At 34.4% G+C, this 17,051-nt stretch overlaps 1 protein-coding gene and 1 pseudogene across 1 annotated transcript; one reads left to right on the top strand and one right to left on the bottom strand.

The window, feature by feature from the left end:
- The first annotated feature begins 3,350 nt into the window (after positions 1–3,350).
- LOC120163148 lies at positions 3,351–6,442 on the top strand (annotated as a pseudogene).
- A 297-nt stretch (positions 6,443–6,739) lies between these two features.
- Positions 6,740–7,302, bottom strand: LOC120163029. Its single transcript, XM_039173060.1, has 2 exons — positions 7,071–7,302; positions 6,740–6,904 (listed from the first exon to the last, which is right to left on the bottom strand). The coding sequence occupies exons 1-2, from the start codon at positions 7,284–7,286 to the stop codon at positions 6,788–6,790; spliced, it is 333 nt and encodes a 110-aa protein (XP_039028991.1). The 5' UTR covers positions 7,287–7,302; the 3' UTR covers positions 6,740–6,787.
- Between the last annotated feature and the right edge of the window lie 9,749 nt (positions 7,303–17,051).

The raw sequence follows: 17,051 nt of genomic DNA on the forward strand, positions 1-17,051 counted from the left end.
TCATTGCAGCTCATAACTTGTGAAAAGGAGATCATTTTCAACTCCAACATTGTAGTCCAACTCTTGTAGATATCGAATATAGTAACTAGAAATTGGTTATTTGTTTAACTAAAGTTTTTGTGGCTAATTCCCTAATTAAATAAAATTATTTATATATCTAGAAATATACCATAAAGGTTTATTACAAAATACTCTCTCTAATAAGTCTTAAATTTTTATGTATCTAATATGTATGTAACTAAAAACCATATAATTTACATATGCCAACGAGTGTTGGTACAAGTGGTTGAGATTCAAGAATTTGATCTTATAAGGCTAAGTTTGAATCCTACCACCGTCACTCTTGGTGGGCAATCTGTAAATTCCTATGTAAATCTCAATTGGATCTTAGGTATGCCTAGCCCTGAACTAGGGAAGCCATCCAACTTTCTGTACCAAATATATATAATTCACATACAATCAAACAAATTTATTGTTTATTAAATATTTCTAAAATTTTCACAAAATTATTTAAAAAATAATTAATTTTAGAAATTTTTTAATAAAATCTAACGATTTTTCAAAACAAAGTTTGCAAAACTTCTCAAAACTTAGAAAATCATGGCATCATTTTGACAAACATATAAACTTTTTAAAATCGGACAAGATAAAGATTAAACATGATCTGACACTAAATGTAAGTATAAAACGATCAACACAACAAAAAAGATTAAAATTATAAATACCTCTATCCATTCCCTAATCGATGTCAAATTGAGATGTGGTAGAATGTGATAGCACCACCGTTAAATACTTCGAAGCAGCGTAGATCAATGTGAATCACTGTCGATTGTGATTGTTGGATTTTTTTTATCAGGAGAAACTCTAACCTTATAACAACTTGGGTCACGATCTTTTGCTCTTTTATCACAAACATGGCCAATGTTTATACACAATTTGAGAATTAAAGAGAGTTGATTCAAACAATGAATGCTCGAAAAGTCATTAGGGAGTATGTAAAAAAATTTAGCGTGGTACTAATGTCACAATTTTACAAATGTGATATTTCATTTTTTTAGTACCACAATTTTACAAATGTGATATATGTAATCTTTTAATCAGTTTAGTATTTAAATGGGTAAACTATGCGATTTTTTCTTTTTGTTTAGGGTATGTCTTACTGTAATCACCAATTTAAAAATTAAGGGTAAATGATCCATAACATTATCAATCTGTCTATATAAGTCCTGTCGTTAACCTTTAACGAATATGTGACATAGATGAGGGACTAAAATAGAACAGAAGTTGATGGATGGGAGACTAAAATTGAATGAATCGGTAACGTTGTGGACTAAAATCGAACGGATTGATAACGATAAGGTTATATACCTTTAATTTTCAAATTGGTGGCCAAAATTAGTCAGACCAAAAATAAAGGGGATTAGTCACATAGTTTACCCTATTTAAAATTATAATTTCTATAAATATGGTACATGAAATAATTAGCTTAATACCCAAATAAGTGCCCAAACTATACCGTTTTTCCTGAATAGGCGCCTACAGTATTTTTTGAACCATCCAAATGCCTAACGTTACAAATGTGACCACTTTAGGTGCCCAAACCGTAACTGCCGTTAGTTTTCTCCGTTATATGACACATATCAAAATTTGGTAATTTTGAATTTATTTTTTAAAAAAAATATTAAAAGTATTATTATATTTATAAAAAAAATCTAATTCTTTTAAATTACAAAAGAGCCTCAAATCCCTAAAATCCAAATCCTAACACTAACCCATTGTTGCCACCTTTTCCGGCCACGACCACTATCGCTGACGTAGTCCCTGCCATCATCCTAGTTATATTCGACCGTAGTTGTTGTCGATTGGACGTCTAAATCACGTGGGATCGCGATTCTCATCCTAGGGTTTACAGGATATAAAACATCGATTCATCGTCGATCGACCATCAATCGGTCATGATTTCATAGGTTTTGGTCACTAGGGGAGGTGAGGTCGGGTGGAGATTCGTCGACGAAAAAGGGTGTTGGTCGGCGTGGGTTTAGGGGTTGAAATGAAGGTTTTCAAAATTTTGGGGTTATTTCAAAATGTATATGTTTTCTTTTTAAAAAATATATAATTTTATTTTTTAATTTTATATAAAAAAATTAAAATTATCAGATCGACATATGTCACTTAACGGAGGAAATATTTGAGCACTTATTTGGGTAGCCGAAATATTTTGATATGTATATTAATCAAAATTGCATATTTGATACTTGTATTTATCAAACATGGATCCATATTATATAATTTAAAAATAAATTTTAATTTATTATTTCATTTATTCCAATTATAAAAATTTGAATATGAAATTCATATTATACTTTTAACATTTATATATATATATAATATAATAATATAAGGTATTAAATATATGATATTTGATAAAATAAACTACTAAATTGAATAAAAAAATAAGTATCAATATATAAGTTTGTTAAATATATCAAATTAATTAAAACGATATATTAAATCTTATGATAAATTACATATTTAGTCATCTACCTATTCTCGTGGTTCAGTTTGGTCATTCAACTATTTTGTTTTAAAAGACATATCTAATGTTACGTTTCAGTTCCATTTTGATCATCTGCCGTTAAAAAAGTAACAATGATACAGATATATCACCATAAGGTAATATCATATACTTACTAAGAAAAAAATAAAAAATTATTACGTCAACAATTTTGTTTATATTTTTTAGTGATAATCAACCGAAACAGAACAAAAAATATAACATTATGTATGATTTTGAAAACAAAATAGTTAAGCATAAAAACGTAAAGTACACAAATGGTCCCCCGACTATAGGATATTGTTTTATTGAGTCCCCTGACTATTAAAAGTAACAAAATGGTCCTCAACTATAGGGTGTTGTTTTGTGAGTCTCTCGACTATTAAAAGTTACAAAACGTTCACCTGACTATTATTATGTTCCAAACTCGTCCTTTTTGTTAAAAGATAACGATCGTCTAAAGACGTTAATATAATGACTGAGATATGATAATCGTTTGGGATTATGCGATCAAATTTTATCATATATCAATCAACAAGTAAACGTCCATCTCAAAATATCATAATTTTTTAATGAAAAATGACGATTCAGGACCATTAGTGTACTTTATCCAATATTAAATGACCAAAGAATAATGTTCACCTTTGGTTTATGGATTTTTAAACTTACGAGGAGGATTGGATCTCATTTTAAGCTCAATTCTTTTCATTGGGCTGAGGCCTTTAAGAACCACTTCGCTACTAGGAAAAGCTTTCTCTCTGATCTCTGGTATTTGTTGTGATAGATGACGGAAACAATGGCGGGAAATCAAGTGGCCGCCGAGGGCTTGGCGGCCAACATAGCCGGAATGTCAAAGAGCCAACTTTAGAAATCATGTCCCAGATGAAGGCACTCTTCTACTTTCTATTTGATTTCAATTTTCCCTCTTTTCTAACGAAAGCCACTTCCTTCGCCGTCAATTCTAACTAGTAGTTTCTTTTTTATGCGCAGACACTTATAGAACAAAACCAGCAGGCGAGGCAGATGTTATCCAAAACCCTCTCTTGACTAAAGCCCTTTGCCAGGTTTCCCTTTCTTCTCTATTTATTACTTATTTTCTATATGAAAATGCCCTTTCTTTCTTTCTAAATTGGTCTTAGTTTTAGTACTGATAGAAGTTATGTGTTGGTATCCTATGCATTACTGATTGTTGGTTGCTATTATCATTAGCATTAACTCTTTAGTTTTACACTCTGATATCCAAGCTAAAGTTGTAAACTTTTGTCGCCTTTACTTGTTATAGAGATTGATATTAGCTTGTGAGAAGGAATTGAGTTAAACGGATCTGTGAATAAGTTTTATATTCAAGAATGTTGGTATGGATAAGAAGCTGTTATGGAAAATCCTTCTTGATGGGCTAATTGTAGAGTGCTGTACAGCTTGATGGGTTAACTACCCCTCTTTTGATTTAAATTGCATCTTTTCTAGATGGTGTGCGGTTGATTTAGGAGCTTCCATGCCTGACTAGATTCTTTGATTATTCTTGTTTGTTTAGGCTCAGATTATGCTTGGAATGGTTAAGCCCCTCAAATGGTATGCTTTTGATCTTTTAGATTGTCTTTGAAATTATGTGTCCGGACTGTGCTTGTGTCTGACCTTTTGCTTTTATTTTGACTCCAACCATCCATCCACCTGCATCGCAACAATCTCAGCGATCATCACAACCACCTCGTCAGTCAAATATCCAGCCATCACAATTGTTGCCAGGTCAAGTTGGGTTGCAGGAGCAAGCTGCTCCATCTCAGAACCAACCTCATGTAAGGAAACAACATCAGAACCAAACGGGGATGCAAATCTCAGTTGCTTCTGTTGCTGCTGCAAACCTTCAGTCTCAACCCATGCCGTCACATTCCCTACAAACACCGCAGCAGACGAAGGGTCATTTGAATCCTCCTGTGTCCCTTCCACGTACATCCAACTCCCAAATGTACCTCCCGTTCCTCTGAATTTATCTTCACAGCCCCCTCATCATCATCATCAAACCCCTATGCTGACATGTCCAGCCAGATGCAGCAGTCATTGCAGACAACTGGATTTCCTCATATGCCTCTGCATCCTCCAATGCAACCACTGGTTCAAATGTTGGTTTCCAGCACCTTGGTCCCTCCAGCATCTTTCACGGCCGATGTTCCATGTAAGTCAAGAGTTACATATTGGAAATCAGTATAGGGTGTCTTATTGTAACATATTCTGCAATAATCCTCTTATTGTTGAATGCTCAGTCAGGTAATAAACCTCCTTCTATCCATGGACCTTTGTTTCCACAAGGACAGCCACCACATGCAAATCAGATGCCACCTCAATCAACATATCAAACTCAGGTATGGTTGTTTGATATGTATTGGTTTGATCATTAGTGAAATACTCTTATTGGGCTGATTATAAAACAATCTCATGTTCTTTATCACGCTTAGTGGCATAACTAAGTAGATGGTTCTAAACTTCCGTTTTTCACCTTGTGTGTAGGCTATTTTTTCAATATCTGAAAAAGTTCAACAAATATGTGCTTGTTCATTGGTACCATAGCTGACACTCAGTTAAACTAATTGAATTTGTGTCTCTAAGAATCGAGGACATTTGTTTTTTACTTTCCTTTTAATTGTTGTACGTGAAGATGGAAAGCAATTGCAAGTTAGAAATGCATGTGGTTGTGATTGTAATAGCACGTAGGTTGAATTTAGGTACTTCAATGTGGAGAAAAGTGATGCATGTAATATCGCTTGCATTGTACAAAAGTCAGCAAGTAGAAATATAATTGCAGTTATCAATGAGCAGTTTATTCTGTCTTCAAAGAATTGAATTCTTGCAGCTGATATATACACGAGTTCTTGCTGAATCTAGAAAAGTAATCCATTGAGTGGAGTGAACAAAGATTATGAGTTGGTAACTGATTCTGAATTAAATAAAAGATAAAGCTTTGACAACTGAATTAAATTATCCAAATGAAAGAAGTGAAGTGATTAAACTATTTTTTATGTTATACTTAATTATTAGTTTTGCTACATTTTCCTTCTAAAAGCAAAAAGAAGTGGGGAAAAAAAAAGAATTTCTGAAAGAATAAAAGCTTAGTAATTTTACGATAATTATGCATGATTTTAGTTTTGAATGCGGCTAATAGGCTTGGATTAAGTTATATTTTAAATTTACTTATTTTTAATTAACTATGATCCGATCTTTACCATTCAACCTTTATTTTGTAGTCATTTGTGAGAAATATTATCTTAATAAGCAAATGCACAAACTGTCTTCAGACTTCGCTAATTGACAACATATTGTTTCAGACAGGGGGCTTGGATTTAGGATCCGAGTTCGGCAGCCGTGTTAGGGTATGATGCAGATGGATAGAGATCTTCAGATGTTTAGCCAGCCAGATAATTCAACACCAACACAGCTCCAAGGAACCTCTCTGTGGTTCCTGGTAAGATGGGTCCAGGAATCAGCCCCCTCCTCCTGCATCGGTAATTATCTCGACTTTCGAGTTTTCATATAAGCAGTAAATTTTCAGTAGCTCAGATAGTTGCATTAACAGTTTGATTTTCCATTGGCTCTTTGTAGTTGACTCCTGAAATGGAGAAGGCACTACTTCAGCAGGTCAGGAGCCTCACTCCAGAACAGATAAAATCTCTTGCCCAGAGCACAGGAACCAAGTCCTTCAGCTCCAGCAAGTTCTGCGCCAATGAAAATGCTGAGACTTCAGCCAGTGATGGAAGGCTTTGTTATGTATTTACCGATCAACAGACGAAAATTGATTTGTTTATTCAGTACGGCTGCTAATTTGCAGACGCAGTTCATCTTATCTGTAGGTTGGTAGCTTCTAAATTTCTTCCACACATTGATGATGTTGATCTTTTTCTGCTACTCTGTTTCTTCGGCTTTAGCAAATTAAAATTAAAAATAGAAAAATTGAGAAAAAGGAAATTAATTTCCAGTACAGTCGACACTTCTTATCTTTACTTCTTATTCTCATATTGTGTTTACTCAATTTTGTGAGCTGTATACTTATAGAGTTCTCTGATGTTATCACTTTAGATACAAAAGCGAATAATATGTACAGTTAAAACTACAAAAATAAAAAACTAGCATACTATAACTTCCTCTTCTTATCTTCCTTTTCTATTTCGAGTACCACTGGTGCTGCTGGGATGCTGAACCATCACTCTCAATCTCCTCATCCATCTTTCCGTGCTTGCTTTCCTAGGAGGCGAATGCCTCGTAAATGTCTCCAAAAATATCAGGAGAAACGTACTTTCCTGGCAATAAAGCCAGTATCAAAGCTGCAAATAGAAGAATGACCGCAAATTTCTCGCTTGTCTAGTATATTAACAACATAGCCTAAGTCAGACTAATAAAAACAGTCTAATCAGTTTTATTTGATACGATTATGGAAGTCGAAAAATCTGAGATGGTGACATGAATCGTCGACAGGTTTATAGACGATAAACAGAAATATACTATGGTGAAAAGGAGAGTGTAGAACCTTTGGGAAAATGGACAGCAACAAGGCACGAAACTTGAGATGAGCTATGTTTCCATCTTGGATAAGCTGTTCAGCTTGAGATATCGCATTCTGTACAGCCAAAAGCTGCTCCATTGTGTTCATAGGCGGAGGTGCTATTATCTTAATTTCATCCATAGGCCTGCCTTGGTTGAAACGTCGCCTAAGAGCCATAAAGTTAGCGAAAAACAACAACATCAATGCAAAGGCATAAGCCAACCATCCCATGAAATGTACAATAAATGAATGCCATTAAGATCATGCAAAGAAACACCCCAGTGCTATGCTAAACTGTCTTTCTATCAGATCAACCAATATCCAATCAAACATTTTCTTCTGACATGAGTACCTAAGCTGGTGGCATCAATAAAACATTTACGAAATTTGACTCTGAGATATCAATAGAACATTGTTCCAGCTTAACTCGGATTATTTATCATAAGTTCAGATAGACGAAATACAAGCCACCGTGCGCATTCCAGGTGAAGGTGCATCCAAAATGAATACACGAAAGTGCTAGATTATGAACAAGGACAGCAAATCAAACCCATTATTTTTAACAAACTGATTTGCAGTTGAATAATGACAAGAAACAAGATTTGGCATTTTGTAAATTCTAAAGAGAATACCTTCATAACAGCTACTTTAACCCCATCGACTGTTTCTTGTGCTTGCACCACCTTTTTATAGTTGTTACTAGACTCCTTAACAGCTCTGTCCAACAAACTCATCTCATCTACAACTAGTTCACCAACAAGAAGCCCATCCTCACTTGGAGTACTTGAACAAACACAAAACCCAAGTTTGAAACCATTGCCAAGGCTGAGATGGAGTACATGCCACCTCCAGCCACAAGATTGTTACCCCGTTCTAATTTCCTAGAATTTGACATATTTGCAAGTGTCTCCTGTATCAAATCTCCCCCAGGTAGTTGATTTCAAAGATTAAACATGAGAAGGGACTCAAACCGAACATTGTTTGAGAAACTCATTTCTTGAATGGTTTGTACCCGTAAATTCCCAGAATAGCTTTTGAAAGTGCATCACCCTTTTCAACTCCCTCAATATGGTACTTGTTTATAAATTTATGAACATCTAAAATTTCCCGGATTATTGCTAGCCAGTAATCAAGCCGAGTGTTCCCTTTAAGCTCAGGAAACTCTATAACAATTGGTTCTGATCTAAAAGAGAAACACGGTAAACAGTCAATATATAAATTATCACTACAGCAAAACAGAGTTTTAGCGGCATTTTTTAGTCCTATAGCGGCGTTTTTAAACGTCGCTAAAAGCGCTTGCGGCGATTGGAAAAATGCCGTAAGAAGCACCGCTAAAACCAGTGCCGCTAAAGTTAGCGGCATTTGAGAACCAAAAAACGCCGCCATAGGTCAAGATCTATAGCGGCGTTTTTGAAACTAACGCCACAAAAGGTTGATATCTATAGCGGCGTTTTTGGAACAAACGCCGCGAACGGTCGAGATCTATAACGACATTTTTGGAACAAACGCCGCAAAAGGTCGAGATCTATAGCGGCGTTTTTGGAACAAACGCCGCAAAAGGTCATATCTATAGCAGCATTTTTGGATACAAACGCCGCAAAAGGTCGAGATCTATAGCGGTGTTTTTGGAACAAACGTCGCAAAAGGACATATCTATAGCGGCGTTTTTGGATACAAACGCCGCAAAAAGTCATATCTATAGCGGCGTTTTTGGATACAAATGCCGCAAAAGGTCATATCTATAGCTGCGTTTTTGGAACAAACGTCGAAAAAGGTCATATCTATAGCGGCGTTTTTGGATACAAATGCCGCTAATTACCTTTCTTTGGCTAAGATTAATTGATTTTGCAATTTCATTTATGCTCTACATCACCTAAATTTAATATCATGTAGTTTTATCTAGTTAACAACAACCATACATTTTAATTAAAGCATAAGTTATGCAGAAAAATACTTAAGAACAAAATAACTTAAAATTTATAAATATTAAAATTAAATGTAATGTAGTTTGACATTGTTCTCTAGGATTTAGTCTAGGTTCTTTCACTTTTAATTAAAAAAAATATTGTTCACTAGAATTTAGTCTTAATTGCTCTTTCAATTAAATCTACTAGCTCCGGTTCACTATCTACTTTAACACAAAGAAAAAGCTGTTGTGCCAAAAATGGCCTCATCCTGAGCTGCTTTCAGTTGCTCCTCCCTCCTTGCCTACATGTAAACACAACACCAGTTATGCTAGAGCAACAAAACCAATTGTCTCCCACAAAACACAAATAACATACATACAACATAACAGGTATGAATGAATATCAATTGGAATTTGAAACAAGGACAGATGAAAAGGAATGATGCATCACCTCTATAGCAAAAAACTGAAAACTCCAGCTAATATGCTTCACTAATAATGCATCATCTTCAGTAACTGCCAACAATGAGGCACATGAAGTAAGTTCTAGTACACCTTTGTTCACTCCAAGATTACAAATATTTCAAGCTAAAGGTTGCAAAGTGAGCTCGAATATATAAATTTATAAGTGAAGTACATATTCAATGATAATCATTGATTATTATAAACCAATAGATTCCCCTAAATAATTGAACATTGTCGGTTTTCAGATTATTATACAAAATCAAAACATTACTTGAGAAACGAGGATACTTTAGTTTATTCCTAAAATAATTATTCAATTCAATGTAGGTAAAAGATCAATAGTTTGATTTACAAATTTCTTAACTTCCCCTTAAAGCTTTAAACAAAAGCAAGGGAGTTACAAGAATTCTTCTTGTGAAGGGAAGAGAACTGAGTGCAGAGAGGCCTTACATGCTTGTAGGATTTACGTTATGGGAGGGCCTAAAACAATAGATGGTTGACCAGCAAGAAAGAGTCTAAAAGAGGTGAAAACAGCTTTAGCTTCTATAAAACTTGAGGGGAAACCAGTAAACTTCATTTTATGTCCAGCCTTTATTAACTCTCGACAGCAAGTATATATGAATTATGATTTACCTAGATCAAATGCTTGATAGTAATACTCATCATTACTTATGAGGTTTAACATCTAATACCTGTTAAATTTTATATTAAATAGCCAAATCTCGTTCCAAATATTCATATTACATAACAATGTAAGCAGTTCAACATTTTTTGCATGTATTATTCTTATAAAGTTTGCAACCTTCTCATTCATATCATCCATTTTTTTCTGATTCTTCAGATTCCTAAATAATATTGCCTCCGATGGACATAAATATAATCCAAGACTAAACTTTAGTTAACAAATTGATTGTTGAGACCAATGAAGAGAATGATTGTAATAGACTCAATGAACGGTCGATAACAGAAAACAGGCATACATATTAAACTGAAAGTACTATATTAGAGGTAATTAACTTCTTAAGTCCTATTGCTACTTGAAAATAATGGGGGTCCAAAATTTTAATTCCAACCAGCTACTTGAAACATAGTTTAGAAAAAGTCACATCACCATTATTAAAGACTATTATTGTTGTGAGATGTAAAACTTGAAACTAATAGAATTCACAATGAGAAAATGGAAAGATAGTCGTCAACACACATATGCAGTGCAAGGAAAGGATGATAAAAGCAATCAACATCATCAGCAGGATTCTGAAACGTTTGGTTTGTACTTTGAACTTGAGCAAAACGTAAGCTAGAGAGGAGAATATAGATAGTGAAAATCTATTACTTTTATCATAAGAGGTTGTACTTGGGGTTGTGGACATACCATAACAATATCTTGGGGATCCACCTGTCAAAAGAATGATTCTAGTAGTTATTTCATATTTTGAATTGCAAATGAATTTATGTACCAATGAAATAATAGAAAAGTAAAGGGGTCAAAAAGATGTCAGACAACAAATCTCAAAGGATAAGAAAGGCTACTTGGAGGTCACTGCATAGAAGAGTAATACCATCAGCCAGTATCATATCTGTGTCAGGATCTGAATAACATATGTGAGTAAGTTTTTTTTTTAAAGGAGTTATGCAGGCTGCTAAATATAGCCATGGTATCAATCAATGGAAAGTAAGTTGCATAAATGAATTTCAGGATTTCATCGAAATGAAAATAAGAGTATATCAAAATCTCAAAGAACATAAAGAAATTCAGCAGTTTTCTCTGTTATGTTCAATCAAAAATACTAAACTAAAGCAAACCACAAATTATTAAGGCAAACTGTAAAATAGAATTTTCTTCACTACAATTTGTTGAAACATTTTGATATTTCGATATAACAAATTAAGTTAAATGGATTTTAAGATTTTCCAAATGATTTTCTAAGTATATTCGATATAACTATTCGAATATCAAAACATTACTCCAAATATTTCAAAAATCATTTTTAATCCTTACTTAAGTGTAAAATTAAGTTTTAATCATAAAACAATTTCAAAATAATTTTACAAAGTAGTTCGAACCAATTCAAAGTCAAAAATTCCAGATTGCTCAGAGGGAACCGATTCCCCCCCATAGGAGGAACCGATTCCCCCTGAATGGTTTGGCTCCGAGATTTCCAGAATGCTCGGAGGGAACCGATTCCCCCATAGGAGGAACCGATTCCCCCCTAAACAGTTTTGTTCCGAGAATTCCAGTATGCTCGGAGGGAACCAATACCCCCCAAGGGGGTACCGATTCCCCCCTTGTACAACGGTCGAAATATTTGAATTTTACACTTAGGAACCGATTCCCTTCAAGGGGGAACCGATTCCCCCCACACTCCAATCTGTTTTATTAAATGTTTTCACACTAAAACGGCTATAATATCTTCTCTAATCATCCCCAACGTTCAGAAGTGATCCAAAGTGTATTTAAGCAAGCTTAGAAGCCATTGATCAACAACAAGAAACATCAAGCAACTAGAATCAAGAGAGAATCAAAGAGAAAGCATCAAACCTCAAGTTTGAGCATTTCAAGCCTATTTTCATTCAATATTCATTTTGCTTTCAAGAACACTTTTTGTGCTCAATTGTATTCATCTTTGAGTGTTCTTTTCTTTGTTCTAGAATTGTGCAAACATCTTACCTTGTGAGGTTTTCTTGTAAGTTTGCAAATTTGTAATCTTCTCTTTGAGAAAAGAGTGTTCTCAAGAGTTGGTGTATACTCTTGAGGGAATTGTAAGGTTATCTCTTTGGCCTCAAAAGAAAGAACAAATTAGTGAATTTGTTGGAAAATCCTTAGTGTGGATAGCTAAGGTAATGGACGTAGACTTTGTTTGAGAAAGTCGAACCACTGTAAATCGCTGTGCAATTACTTTCAATTTTCTGCAAAAGCTTCCACAAAATTTTTTATTGCCAATTCACCCCCCTCTTGGCCAATTTCGTCATTCGATTAACTCAACAATTGGTATCAGAGCCTAACTCATTTGAAGGTTTAATCGCCTCTTGAGTCGATCCGGGAAGAGTTACATCGATTACCAAGTCATCAATGGCCTCCACTTCAAATTACGACTCCGGTCTCGATTCGATGCCCGTCAACAAGCCTCCTTTCTTCAATGGAGCTAACTACGCCTATTGGAAGAATAGAATGATGTACTTCATTCAAGAAAGTGACATGGGAGCATGGAATGCCGTAGAAGAAGGATACATTAAGCCTATCACTCATCCAAGGTTGTGGAGTGAAGGAGATACAAAAATGTTCCAGCTCAACTCCAAAGCCATCCATATTATCTTTTGTGCTCTTGGACCAGATGAATACGGAAGAGTTTCATCGTGTACAACCGCCAAAGAAATATGGGACAAGCTTCAAGTCACACATGAGGGTACCGATGAGGTAAAGAAATCAAAAATTAGTATTCTAACGCATAGCTATGAAAATTTCAGGATGAAACCAAATGAAGACATCAAAGCTATGACGGATAGATTTTCAACGATTGTCAATGGTCTCAAATCATATGGAGAGATCATCTCAAATGAAAAGCTTGTGAGGAAGTTAGTCTACTCCCTCCCAAAATCATGGCAATCAAAGAAGATGGCAATCATCGAGTCTAAGGACCTATCGTCCTTAACTCTTGAAGAACTTATCGGTTCACTCCTCACTCATGAGATGATGCTTGAAGATGAGGTGGACCTTGATAAAGTTGAATAGACACCAAAGGAGAATGAGAAGAAGAAAAACATTGGAGTTGCTCTCAAATCCACAAAAGATGAGAGTGATTCTAATGATGATGATGATGACGAGGAAATGGCATTGTTTGCCAAACGGTTCAGAAAAATGATGAGACCTTACCGAGGAAGAAAATTCAAACGAAATGAAGGCCTCAAAGATGAACCAAAAGAGAAGGACCCGATCATTTGCTATGAATGCAAAAGCCAGGGCATGTCAAATATGATTGCCCACAATTGAAGAAGAAGGGTCAATCAAAGAATAAGCACAAGGCTCATGTGGCTACATGGAGCGATGAAGAAGGTTCCGATGAAGAGGAACAAGAAGTAGCAAACTTGTGCTTGATGGCATTTGGGGAAGATTCTAAGGTAACCTCTAACTCATCTGATTTTGATGATTTATCTTATGATGAGCTATTAGAGGAATATAATGGGTTGGCTTCGGATTATGAGAAATTATTTTTAAAATATAAAAATGATGTTTCAAAGTTGAAAAATGAAAATAAACTCATATCCAAAACCAACAATGATCTTGAAAGTAAAATCAAAGATTTGCAAATCAAACTAGAAGAGTTTGAAAAGAAAAATTTAGATTTGCAAAATTTACTTTCAAAGGTCAATGATGATCATCAAAAGAAAATTGATGATCTTAAAACTTCTTTTGATAAAGTTGGAACAAAACGTTTTGAAAAAGGAGAAAATTCAAAATCCAACTTTGTTAGAAAAGATTTTAGAAACTACAATCATAGAAATCCTCAACGAACCTTAAATGGTAAAATCTTTAGAAGTATATGGGTTCCTAAAGGACTCATTACTACTAAAGATAAAGATATCCTACACAAATGGATACCTAAGGGAACTAGGATTTTGGAAACTAATGAATATGGACCCAAAAGAATTTGGGTACCAAAATCAAAAATTAATCTATGTTTGTAGGGAAAGGAGCATTGCTACAAGGCACGGGAAACAAATTCAAATTCATGGTACCTTGATAGTGGATGCTCAAGACACATGACCGGAGACAAAAGCCGGTTCATAGAGCTTAACGTCAAAAATGGAGGAGAAGTGACTTTTGGTGATAATTCAAAAGGTCACATTGAAGGTATTGGTACAATAGGTAATACCTCTTCTATACAAATTAAAAATGTTTTATATGTGAATGGATTAAAGCATAATCTATTGAGTATTAGTCAATTATGCGATAAAGGATTCAATGTCTTATTTGAAATTAATGGTTGTAAAGTCATTGACATTGCATCTAATCGGATTATGCTTGTTGGTCATAGAATAGGAAACATTTACGTGGTGCATTTAGATTCTATTGATATGACTAATTTATGCCTAGTTGCTAAGGATGAGCATGATAGTTGGTTATGGCATAGGAGACTAGATCATGCTAGTATGAGTGTTTTGCAACGGTTAATTCAAGGAGACTTAGTAAGAGGGTTGCCTAAGCTTAAATTTGATAATGATAAAATCTGTGATGCTTGTGCTAAAGGAAAACAAAAACGAGTTTCTTTTAAATCTATTAATGATGTATCAACTAGTAGAGTATTACAATTGATCCATTTAGATCTTTTTAGGCCAACTAGAACTACTAGCTTGGGAGGAAAACAATATGCATTTGTCTTGGTAGATGACTATTCTAGATACACTTGGGTTCTATTCTTAAGTACTAAAGATGAAGCATTAGAAAATTTCATCACATTTTCAAAAATAATCCAAAATGAAAAAGGTTACTCTATCACTAGTGTTAGAAGTGATCATGGAACTGAATTTGAAAATCTTGGATTTATTGAGTTTTGTAATTCTAATGGTATTAGCCACAATTTTTCAGCACCTAGAACCCCTCAACAAAATGGAGTTGTTGAGAGGAAAAATCGAACTTTAGAAGAAATGGCTAGAACCATGCTTTGTGAAAATAATTTGCCAAAATATTTTTGGGCGGAAGCCACAAATACCGCTTGTTATGTTGTAAATCGAGTAATGATTAGGCCAATTTTAAAGAAAACTCCATATGAAATTCTCAAAAATAAAAAACCTAACATTAGCTATTTTCATCCTTTTGGATGTAAATGTTTTGTTTTAAACAACGGTAAAGAAAATCTTGGTAAATTTGATGCTAAAAGTGATGAAGGAATTTTTCTGGGTTATTCCTTAAATTCTAAAGCTTATCGTGTATTTAATAAAAGAACTTTAGTTGTAGAAGAGTCTATACATGTTGTTTTCGATGATAATCCCCTTCCGAGGAAGGATTTTTATGTTAATGATGATGTAGGTATTGTACAAGCAAATGACGTTAGACATGACATTGGAGAATCATCATCAAAGGAAGAAACAAAAGATGAGGAAACTCATGATCCCCTCGAGAATCCAACCATTGAAGAAAGGGAAGTATCTTTTCCAAGAGAGTACAACTATGTCAAGGATGGTGAAATTATAGGTGATCCATCAAAAGGGGTAACTACTCGATCTTCTCTTAGAAATATCTGTAATTATGTTGCATGCATAGAGCCTAAGAACATCAAAGAAGCATTAAAAGATGAACATTGGATTATGGCTATGCAAGAAGAATTAAATCAATTTGAGAGAAGTAAAGTATGGACATTAGTTGAAAGGCCTAGTAATAAATCTACTGTAGGTACTAGATGGGTTTTTAGAAATAAACTTGATGAAAGTGGTAATATAGTGAGGAACAAGGCTAGACTTGTTGCTCAAGGCTATACTCAAGAAGAAGGCATAGACTATGATGAAACATACGCTCCCGTAGCTAGGATGGAAGCAATTAGAATGTTATTAGCATTTGCATGTTTCAATGAATTTAAATTATATCAAATGGATGTTAAAAGTGCATTTTTAAATGGTTTTATAAAGAAGAAGTGTACGTGGAACAACCTCCATGTTTGAAGATTCAAATTTTCCGGATCATGTTTTAAAATTGACAAAAGCTCTTTATGGTTTAAAACAAGCTCCTAGAGCTTGGTATGAAAGATTGTCAAATTTTTTAATTGAAAAAGGTTTTTTAAAAGGAAAGGTTGACACTACATTGTTTTTAAAAAGAAAATGTAAAGATTTATTAGTAGTTCAAATTTATGTTGATGATATAATATTTGGTTCTACTAATGATGTTCTTTGTCAAGAATTTTCTAAGCTAATGCAAAGTGAGTTTGAGATGAGCATGATGGGGAGCTCTCATTTTTCTTGGGACTCCAAATCAAGCAAAGAAAAGATGGCATCTTCATTAATCAAGCTAAGTACGTCAAAGATATGCTCAAGAAGTTTGGACTGGAAAATGGGAAACCTCATAACACTCCAATGAGCTCTTCAACAAAGCTTGACTTAGATGAAGGAGGTAAATGTGTAGATGTTAAATTATATAGGTCAATGATTGGCTCTTTGCTTTATCTAACTGCAATTAGACCGGACATTATGTTTAGTGTTTGCTTATGTGCTAGATTTCAATCATGTCCTAAGGAATCACATTTACTAGCTGTTAAGAGAATCTTTAGATACCTTAAGGACACTCCTAGTTTAGGACTTTGGTATCCTAGAGACTCTAGCTTTAGCTTGCATGCTTTTTCTGATGCGGATTATGGAGGATGCAAATTAGATAGGAAAAGCACCTCCGGTACTTGCCAATTCCTTGGAAATATGCTGATTTCTTGGTTTTCAAAGAAACAAAATTGTGTTGCATTATCTACCACTGAAGCAGAATACATTTCAGCTGGTAGTTGCTGTGCACAAGTTTTATGGATGAAACACAACTTTTTGATTATGGAATTGAAGTAGGTACCATTCCTATCAAGTGTGACAATACTAGTGCTATTTGTCTCACTAAAAATCCCATC

Source organism: Hibiscus syriacus, unplaced genomic scaffold (assembly GCF_006381635.1).
Source record: "Hibiscus syriacus cultivar Baekdansim isolate YM2019G1 unplaced genomic scaffold, ASM638163v2 tig00111427_pilon, whole genome shotgun sequence".
Lineage (NCBI taxonomy): Eukaryota > Viridiplantae > Streptophyta > Magnoliopsida > Malvales > Malvaceae > Hibiscus > Hibiscus syriacus.